The sequence below is a fragment of the Pungitius pungitius genome, chromosome 1, assembly GCF_949316345.1.
Source record: "Pungitius pungitius chromosome 1, fPunPun2.1, whole genome shotgun sequence".
NCBI classification, from domain to species: Eukaryota; Metazoa; Chordata; class Actinopteri; order Perciformes; family Gasterosteidae; genus Pungitius; species Pungitius pungitius.
In genome coordinates, this window is record NC_084900.1 from 698685 (window position 1) to 709355 (window position 10671).

A 10671-nucleotide genomic window follows, 5' to 3' on the forward strand; every position below is an offset into this window, starting at 1 on the left:
AGGGAGATTAGAAAAGAAAAAAGAAGACGATGGAAATGACACGAGGCGTCAGAGGTGGTCGAACGGACCGTGGAGAGGAGGCCTCCAACGCCCCCGGTGACCTGCAATAACAAACCGCCGCTTTTAACTGTAATCTATTCTGCTCTGTTGTGTCGACGAGAAACCTCCCCGTGAACCTTGAGTTGACCTCAAACACCCCGAGAGGAAAACAGGGAGGGAAATAAAAGGAGGATGAGACTAATATCCATCCGTTAGTCCTCCGGCGCCTCGGCGCTCCAATTTGTCTTCGTTCTCCTCACGGCGGTGTGTTCAGGGAAGGTCAAAACCCGGAAAATAGGCTACACACATCAGGCGTTTTGTCACCCTTCACCTGCCTCTCGAACACAACTGGGACACCGCGTCCCAGAATACACCAGGTGGAGCGGGGCAGCGGCGCCGCATTGCTTTGTTTGTTACTGTAGGAGCAGGAGACGTTTTGCTGGTTTTATTTTGGAGGGTCGTCATTAATGACGTTGTGCCGGTGGAGCCCAGAGATGCTCCAGTTTATTATGAGCAAAGGGCCTCTGGGCAGTTTTCAAGATTCGGTGAGAAAAAGACAATTAATTAAAGGAAAAATTAATTTTCTCTAGATATCAGTACGATAGTTTGTAGCAGCAGTGCTTATGAAACATGAAACATCCAAAACGCAGTGATTAGGCCAAAAAAATGCTGTGGAAAGAAAAGCCACAAAACATGTCACATCCATAAATATGTTTTTTAATATATAACCTGATGACAAACACATGGCGCCTCCTGTATTTTCTTCACAATAAAACCCTCCTGCTGGTCCTCTGGCAGCAGGAAATGTTCAGTTACCACGAGGGGGGGGGGGGGGGGGGCTCATGTTTAACGAGCACCAGCAGGTCTGCAATTAAATAAATGTAATATTTGATGTGTGTTTATGACACGATGAACAAGATGAAAGGAACAAAGAAACATTTCATTAAACCAGTAATAACTTTATTTACATCATAAACCCAATGATTGGAGAGGAAATTCATGCGGACAAAGAGCCTCATTACAGTAAAATATCTGGTGGAAAATACCCCCCTGCCCCCCCTCTGGGAGGGTCCGATTTCCACCCCCCCCCCCCGAGCCTGCAGCGCAGTGGGGACGATACAGAGAACGACACTAATGGCTACATGGCATTTGGAGCAGAAAGGTGTGACATGCAAAGCCTTCACGCTCAGCGCCTAGCACGCATTTACATACACACACACACACACACACACACACACACACACACACACACACTCCTCAGGGCCTGCCATTAATAACAGCTGACCTTTGCACGTTTAGGCTGTGAAATGATAGTAAAGCAGACCTGAGGACGGCATGTCACACTTTCCCTCCGCCCATCCCCCTTTCTCCCTCCGTCCATCTTCTCCTCCACCTTGACTTCATCTTCTCCTCCGTCTTCACTACATCTTCTCCTCCACCTTGACTCCATCTTCTCCTCCGTCTTCCCCAGACATTGATCCAGGTATCTGGGGCCCATTTGTAAGCCTTCACAATAAAAGTTAGCAGCAGTGTACTCGTGAGTGTTTGACCTTAATCAATCAAACACCTTATTTGCAGTTAATTATTAACTTTCCTATGCGTTACCTTTCACAATAAAAGAACTCTGATTCACTCAGCATTTCCCTGACATCAGCTCCAAGCAGAAGTTCTTTAGATGGAAGCGACTAAATGACAGCACCTGAAATATTTGGCGTGAAGTTATTGGTCCAAAGCGGCTCTCGACTTCTCTGCCTTTCAGACACATTCAAAGTGGTTCTTTCCTGGCGGAGAACTCAGCCAAAACCCCTTATTTCTTTTATTGTGAAATGAAAGACCAACGACGCTAAAAATGCCAAATTGAATTCCTCTCTGTTTCGGTTCGAGCCGTTTTCCTTTCACATCCCTTTTTTTTTCCTCCCAGGCGAGGTCAGCCCCCCCCCCCCCGAACCCCCGCCCCGAAAATGGCCCTTCCTCTCGTTGTGGTCAGATAAAAAAGGTTAAAATCTGTAAGAGGCCGCGCAGCTAAAACAACACTGAGTCTCCTCCGCCGTCTCCAGCTCGTCCAACACCCCCCCCCCCCCAACACCCCCCCACATCTCTCGTCAAGTGCTCATCCCGCCTGCCAAGCTCCTCCAGGTCTTTTTGGGAAAAACACAAAAAGAGAGCTTCTACTTTGGTCTCAAGAAGAGTCCAGTTTATTCAACACACTGCTGTGTGTGTGTGTGTGTGTGTGTGTGTGTGTGTGTGTGTGTGTGTGTTGCTTTTTTTATTTTTACTCCCATGAGACCCTACGAGCCACACACACACACACATATTTTCCCACCCCAGTGGACAGAAATAGCTACTGGGACACATAGCGGCCATGATGTCGACTTCCTTCTCTTCCCGACGTCATCACAGAGTCGTGAAGAGAGATTCTCGGATTGTACAAAGTCGACTTTGAAGTTGCGTTAATGACTAATCTGTTGTCTGAATTAATTAACTAGCACAAGCTAACTCACTTTTACAGAAAATCTTTTATTTCTTAATACAAAGGAGAAAAAAAATATACACCTAAATAATAAGCATATAGCTATACAACTTCATTGATGATCATCAGAGATTCTGATGATCATCGTCGGACATGAGGCCTCTGTTTCTCATAAAATCAATTAATTTTGTATTGGTTCATTTTGAAATGTATCAACTGAAGAGGGAGTTATTCTTTATTGGTGATTTATTAAATGAAGGGCTCTGATTGGTGGGTTTTTCTGGCCACTAGTGGGCGGTGGAACACACAGAGGAGCCCTCGTTTCCCCGGTGTTGTTGTTGTGAACCCCCCCCCCCCCCAGGAGCACGCGCCCGGCCCTCAGGCTGCCAGCGGCTGCCTTGCTCAACGGTTAGGCGCTCGGGTCACATGCTCCTCAGGCGCTGTCCATCGGTCTTTTATGGAGATAAACTGTTGTTTACACTAAGGGCCCCATGGGAGGTCAACCAGGGCAGTGTGTATGTGTGTGTGTCTGTCTGTGTGTGTGTGTGTGTGTGTGTGTGTGTGTGTGTGTGTGTGTGTGTGTGTGTGTGTGTGCTTCCTCTTTAACAGAACAATAGCTGGATCATTTGTTATTTATTCTGTTTTATCTGCAGGATGCTGAACTTTATTTACATCCAGGTTTGTGTGTTACATACTTTATATGAACATAGACAAACCCCTGTGTGTGTGTGTGTGTGTGTGTGTTTGGGGGGGTGCAGGGGGGCAGATGTTTTGCCTCACCACCCACCATCCATCAAGTCAAATGAGCGAATGACAGGAAGAACAAAAACAAATCCTTCGCTCCGGCAACAATAAACGACTGATGGCGACCAATGACAAGTGTTGATTGTGTGTGTGTGTGTGTGGTGTGTGTGTGTGTATGTGTGTGTGTGTGTGTGTGTGTGTGGTGTGTGTGTGTGTGTGTGTGTGTGTGTGAGAAGTAGATGACGGTATACGTGTGTGAGTGTGCTTGTATGCTTTATGCTTTGTCCTACTTCACAGATGAGTGAGAGTTCAGTAGGCAAAGGCACACACACAAACACACACACACACACACACACACACACACACACTTGTTATCCTGCTCAGTGAGCATGTAAAGTAAATATTTCCAAGATGACCAACTCAACCACTCAATCCCAGTCAGGTTGTTGATTTACTTATTTCTAAATAAAAGTATCAAAGTAAACTTTGTTTAGTATTTTTTACTAATTCTCCTCTTATAACGACTGTTTAACTATTAGCAGTTTTATTCAATATTATATTGTTAAGAAAATAAGTCAATTGAAGGCAAAGAAAAGATCATTTTGAAAGAAATAACATTTTGTGTGCCTCTTGTATTCTGACTGGCTGACAGATGTCACTCTTCTCCACTTGCATCTAGATCTGATTCTGTTGGCTCTGACGCTTGAAAGGCGGGGTCAAACTATTAAAAAGACCACTGATTGGCTGAATGTTGCCCCCCCCAGCAGCAGCTCTTTTTTATTGGTGCGTGTGGAACTGATCAGATCCAGACCACTGAATGCATACGTTTCTTTTTGTTTCACATTGGCCTTGCAACGATGAGGCCTACAAGCCTCCCCCCATGCCAGTGGTCCAGGTCCTCCAAGGGCCCCTTAGCCCCCCAGGTCCTCCAAGGGCCCCTTAGCAATTTCCAGCCCTATCGATATCTGTTCGTTGAGGACTGGCTGGTTGCACGAGGCAGGACGTGGTCAAGCCCACCAAGTGGGGGTACCAACTCTTCGTCGATACATGGAATTTCTTTGTGTACGCTGGCAAAAGGATTTCACCCAAAGGCAACGATCTAAGCTACCTGTCCGTCATGGATATTTGGTCTTTTCCTGTCCTCGGCTACTTTTTGTACCCCAACAATTTCTGCACCAGACCCAGACCAACGACCTGCCAGAAAAGGCCGAAGTGGGGGCCATGCGTTGGATCCAGAGTGGCAAACTCCTCTTCGTGAAGTGGATGGACAGGACGTACTGTCCACCATGCATCGGGCATCGTACAGGGGACAGACGGGGACGAGAAACGTGAAGGCGGCCGGGCTTTGACCAAACCAGTCCGTACCGTAAGTAAGTGGTACAAGACATCATTTTTTAACCACCCCCGTGGATGTCGTTGTTGAGAACAGCTATCTCCTGCACAAGGAGCTGTTCAAGTTGCAGCAGGACCTCACCCGGGACAAAGCCCGTCTCCCACTAGGCCTTCAGGGAGCAGCTGCCCACGTCTCATGACGTGACCGAGGGTCAGGAAGCGTTGCAAGAGGTGCACCAATGCTGCAATGCAGAGGGTGAAGACAACCCGGGTTTGCATGGAGCGTGAGGTTCCCTCAAACTTGTATTATAGATATAGGCCGTGGAAGATGAAGAGTTTTCACAGTGAGACGGATCCTCTCTTCAGCTTGAGTTCTTGTGACATTTCACGTTACTGATGCTCTTCAATGATCAATTATGTGTGTTCATTTTTTACTCATATTCCCAATCTGTGCAAGACCTGTCGGTCTCTCTTCTCATAAGTATCCAGGATGCACACACACACACGCGCACACACACATACATACACACACACATACACACACACACACACACACACACACACACACACACACACACACACACACACACACACACACCAGGAGGCTGGACCCCAGGGCTCCGTTTGGGAGGAAACTCCCTTTCTAATTTTCCTCATAAAGACTAATGAAGACTAATGACGGTGTAAGTTGTGTATGTGTGTGTGTGTGTGTGGGTGTGTGTGTGTGTGTGTGTGTTTTAACAGCCCGACTCCTCTGTCTGGGAATGTCTCTGTACCTTTTACCACCCCCCCCCCCTCTTTCTGTCCTTTGATGTTTATTATTTTCTTGTGTTTTATTCTCTTTGTTTAATTTTTCATCTTTATTTTTCTTCCTTTTGTCTTTGGGAATGGAATCTAATGGGAAAAGTGACCACATTACAGCAGGGCAGTGATTTATATACTTATGTTCATATATGTATATACTTATATTCATTTATTATATACTTATGTTCATATATGTATATACTTATGTTCATATATGTATATACTTATGTTCATGTATTATATACTTATGTTCATATATGTATATACTTATGTTCATGTATTATATACTTATGTTCATATATGTATATACTTATGTTCATGTATTATATACTTATGTTCATATATGTATATACTTATGTTCATATATGTATATACTTATGTTCATGTATTATATACTTATGTTCATATATGTATATACTTATGTTCATGTATTATATACTTATGTTCATATATGTATATACTTATGTTCATATATGTATATACTTATGTTCATGTATTATATACTTATGTTCATATATGTATATACTTATGTTCATGTATTATATACTCATGTTCATATATGTATATACTTATGTTCATGTATTATATACTTATGTTCATATATGTATATACTTATGTTCATGTATTATATACTCATGTTCATATATGTATATACTTATGTTCATGTATTATATACTTATGTTCATATATGTATATACTTATGTTCATGTATTATATACTTATGTTCATATATGTATATACTTATGTTCATATATGTATATACTTATGTTCATGTATTATATACTTATGTTCATATATGTATATACTTATGTTCATGTATTATATACTCATGTTCATATATGTATATACTTATGTTCATGTATTATATACTTATGTTCATATATGTATATACTTATGTTCATATATGTATATACTTATGTTCATGTATTATATACTCATGTTCATATATGTATATACTTGTTAAATGTTGATATATCTGTTCTTCTCTTTTTGTTGTCATTGTCATTATCCTTATATTCTTATTTGTCCGGCTGTGGTAAACCGCCGTCCTGCTCTCGGTGCTCTTCATCCACGCCGTGACATCAGCGACCCTCTGTGTGTGAGGAAGTGAACCCTGCAGCACGTGGAGCGAGGTGTTCCTCACGCCGTTCTGCCAATGAAAAACTACGCCAAGTAATTAGAAATTAGAAATTCAAAGCGTTTGTTACAGGACGCAGAGAAGAAGACTGAAGAACAGTTAATAAACTAAATGTAATGTATATTATGGATCTAAAGGCCGTGATGCTTCTATGTGTCCAGTAGGGAAACAGAAAAGGGCGAATTATGTCGTCAGATGGCTGACTTTTATAAATCCAAATCCAACCTTTTCCCAGAGGGTCACCGCCATGTTCCCCACGTTTCATCTTTTCATTACCCATCATCCTCTGCCTTTAGACGCACCTCGGTTCATCATGTCACCCCCGCCCCCCCTTTTCCTTCATTTTCTCCCACGTCGGCTCCTCGGATCCTTCAATCTCATCTGTCACCTTTTCATCCTTCCTCGTCGCTTCCTTTCCTTTCCACCCATCCTTCTTCATTGGTCCTCTTCCTCCTTCCCCGTCCATCGCTCTGTGTTTCTGCCTCCATTAGCGGGGAAATGGAAAAAGTGACATCAGCTATTTGGTAAACGGAGAGGGATGGAGGGAGAGAGAGAGAGAGAGAGAGAGAGAGAGAGAGAGAGAGAGAGAGATGGGAAAGCAAAGATCAAGAGAGTGACATCAGGAGTGATCGTCAGAGAGAGAAAAGGGAAACAAGAAGAGTGACAAGAGGTGAGATGAGGGAGAGGAGGCTTCACATCATTGACCTCGTAATGCAGAGTGAATAAACAGTCTCAATGGGTGTGTGTGTGTGTGTGTGTGTAAAAAGCATTACAAGTACACCAAGAGCCTTTCTGTATTACTGGTACTAAACTGTTTCAAATTCACAAATGTTTATCATGTAGAAATGTAGATTTTCTCTCTCAGTACTTTCTGGTTTCTTCTGGAAATCTTTAAAATAATGTGTAGTTTTTTATAAAAACCAGCAGCCGAATGTTTAGCATCTGAGATCAATTCAACAGCAGAATGTTTGCTTTTGTTTGGGACTATTTCCAGCGGCGGATGGGTATTGTACAAGTTCCCCAGAGGCTCAAACCGGCTCTAGTTGGTCACATGTCTACTTTAGGGTGAGCTCATTGGACGGATTGGCGTGGGATGGGATGGGGAACGTTGGTTCCTGCAGGATTATTTTCTGTGACTTCGGGTGGATGGTTGTTCAGATGTTAAAGTGTGTGTGTGTGTGTGTGTGTGTGTGTGTGTGTGTGTGTGTGTGTGAAACACCAGGCGACAGCGGTCATTATAATACTGTATATTTGCAGTCAGCTCAAACCCAGAGAACAGTGACAGACCGAGATCATCAGGAGAAACAATACAAATAATAAAAGCAAGAATGTTTGTTTTCTATCTACACGGAATATCCCTTTAACCCCAAACAACCCCCCCCCTCCTTCCCCCCCCGTACACATCTCAAATAGTAATCAACAAATAAACAAAACTGCAACACAACAGTCTGCACTCTTAGTAAGTCAGAAAATCAGGGGGTGGAAAGTTTATTGCGTTCGGCGCGGCTGAGGAGCGCTTGATTTCAATACCTGAAGTACTCTGTCACTTGAAGGGGGGAGGGGTCAGGGTCAAAGAAAACAAACCCATGGGTCAACGGAGAGTTGTCGTACGGTTTGCATCCTGGCAGTTTTAGAAACGGACAAATCAAGCGCTCCTCGTCTTTAACAGCCAAAACTTGGAGTTCTGCTTCCGGGTCACAGGGGTCAAAAGGTGAAAGGCTCCAAAGTCGAGGGAGAGATTCAACGTACCTTTTTGCCTTTAAGCGTATCTCGTGTCTAAAAGTCACTCCGTCGTATTAAAAAAGTTTTTTTCTTTTTTTTCTGACCTTTGCATCATTTGAGAAACTGGTTTCACAGATTATTAACAGGGATAGAAAAAACACTTCATACATTGAAAAGCTGCATCCAATATATTCAGAGAAAGACCGAGAGGCGAAGGTAGACACACAGAGAAGCAGGAGATATAAGAGGAGCTGATTGGTAGAAAAGAAGAGAGGGAACGTAACTCGACTGTCCCATGCATCCTTTTCCTGTACGAAGTCAAACTCCCCAAGTTGTCTTCTTTTTTTCTTTTTTTAACCCCTGGGCTCCTCCCATTAGCCGATTATTGTCCAATCAGAAGGGTGTTGAGAGGCGGCTTAATGGGCTACTGTCAAATCCACAGGGGGGGTGTTTGAATTCTTTTCTTTTTTTTATTCCTTTTAAGAATATTCAGTCTTTCCAAAAACCCGCCCTCCTCTTCAAGGGCCTGAAGCAGTGGTCCAAAAGTCCTCCGATCGAACGAGATGAACGAGGGATGAGAGACGTTTGCCTGAAAAGAAGAAGAAGAAGAAGAAGAAGAAGAAGAAGAAGAAGAAGAAAGGAGAAGTCCTCCTAGTAGTCTCGTTGTTTTAGAGCAACAAAGATCGGTGTCCTGCCCGGGGAGGCGGTTGCCGTGGAAACGGGCTGGTGGAGTTCTTCTGTGCAGAAAGGAGGGCCTGGTGGGGGGGATGTAGTGGGGGGGTGGGGGGGGGGCAGGGAGTCCGTCTTCCTAGAACATCATGGGGTTCTTGAGAAACGACCGGGAGTCTGAAGAAAGAACACAGAGTCGGTCAGTAAACGGAACCAATAACTTCCTTTATTGATCTTTAATCAGCTGTTGATTAGACCAAACTCCAGGAGGACGTGTTCGAATGTCTTATTTTACTGAACGCAACCTACTTTTCTGTTTCATTTTGTATGTTTCAAGCCCATAGAAACTTGCAGTCGTTCACATTAAAGCTCAAACAGGTAAAATAATTCAATCTGACACATTTATTAGATTTTTAATGACCTGTTTGTACGTCTCGTTTCCTTAAACTTTGAAATCAGACACATGAACTCTAGTGATGTAAAAAGTGAACGTAATTCTTCAGTCTGGATTACTGAAGCAGGAAGTACTTTGTACTAAGCAGGAAGTCGTTTTTATTAAAGTAGGAAGTAGTTTGCGACTTAGCAGGAAGTAGTAGTGTATAATAAAGCAGGAAGTAGTTTCCATCAAAGCAGGAAGTCGTTTTTATTGAAGTAGGAAGTAGTAGTGTATATTAAAGCAGGAATTAGTTTCCATCAAAGCAGGAAGTAGTTTTTATTAAAGTAGGAAGTAGTTTGCATCCGAGCAGAAAGTGGTAGTGTATATTAAAGCAGGAGGTAGTTTCCATCAGAGCAGGAAGTAGTTTTTATTGAAGTAGGAAGTAGTAGTGTATATTAAAGCAGGACGTAGTTTCCATCAAAGCAGGAAGTAGTAGTGTATATTAAAGCAGGAAGTAGTAGTGTATATTAAAGTAGGAAGTAGTTTGCATCCAAGCAGGAAGTAGTAGTGTAAATTAAAGCAGGAAGTAGTTTCAATCAAAGCAGGAAGTAGTTTTTATTGAAGTAGGAAGTAGTAGTGTATATTAAATCAGGAAGTAGTTTCCATCAAAGCAGGAAGTAGTTTTTATTAAAGTAGGAAGTAGTTTGCATCCGAGCAGGAAGTAGTAGTGTACATTAAAGCAGGAAGTAGTTCCATCAAAGCAGGAAGTAGTTTTTATTAAAGTAGGAAGTAGTTTGCATCCAAGCAGGAAGTAGTAGTGTTCATCAAAGCAGGAAGTAGTTTCCATCAAAGCAGGAAGTAGTTTGCATCCGAGCAGGAAGTAGTAGTGTACATTAAATCAGAAAGTGGTTGATCTTTAGCTCAAAGTGCAGATTGCGTCTCATCTCCCATCTTCGCCAAGCTCTCTCTCCCTCATTTCTGCTCCGTCTTTCTTCTTCTGCTCCCGGTGGTGCTGTTGCTGCACCCACACACACACACACACACACACACACAGACACACACACACACACACACACACACACACAGACACACACACACACACACACAGACACACACACACACACACACACACACACAGACACACACAGACACACACACACACACACACACACACACACACACACTCATGTGCACTCCTTCCTCTCCCTGCGGTGTCATTGTTTTCTGCGAACGTTGCAAAGTGTTTACATTTCTGCATAACAGCTTCCTCCCTCCTGCACCTCCTCTGCTCCTTGACATCATCTCACCCTCCCCTCTGTCCTCTATTCAGCATTCTTTGTGGGGTATTAAAAATATATAAATGAAAAAGGTGCATCA

The 10671-nt window shown here is 43.1% G+C and overlaps 1 protein-coding gene across 1 annotated transcript in view; it reads right to left on the reverse strand.

Annotated features, from left to right (window-relative positions):
• Positions 1 to 9057: 9057 nt before the first annotated feature.
• dachb (dachshund b) overlaps positions 9058 to 10671 on the reverse strand; it is a 43663-nt gene continuing 42049 nt past the window's right edge. Inside the window, exon 5 of the mRNA XM_062561814.1 lies at positions 9058 to 9095. Within this exon, the coding sequence (XP_062417798.1) occupies positions 9058 to 9095 (38 nt within the window). The remainder of the gene's footprint in view (positions 9096 to 10671) is intronic.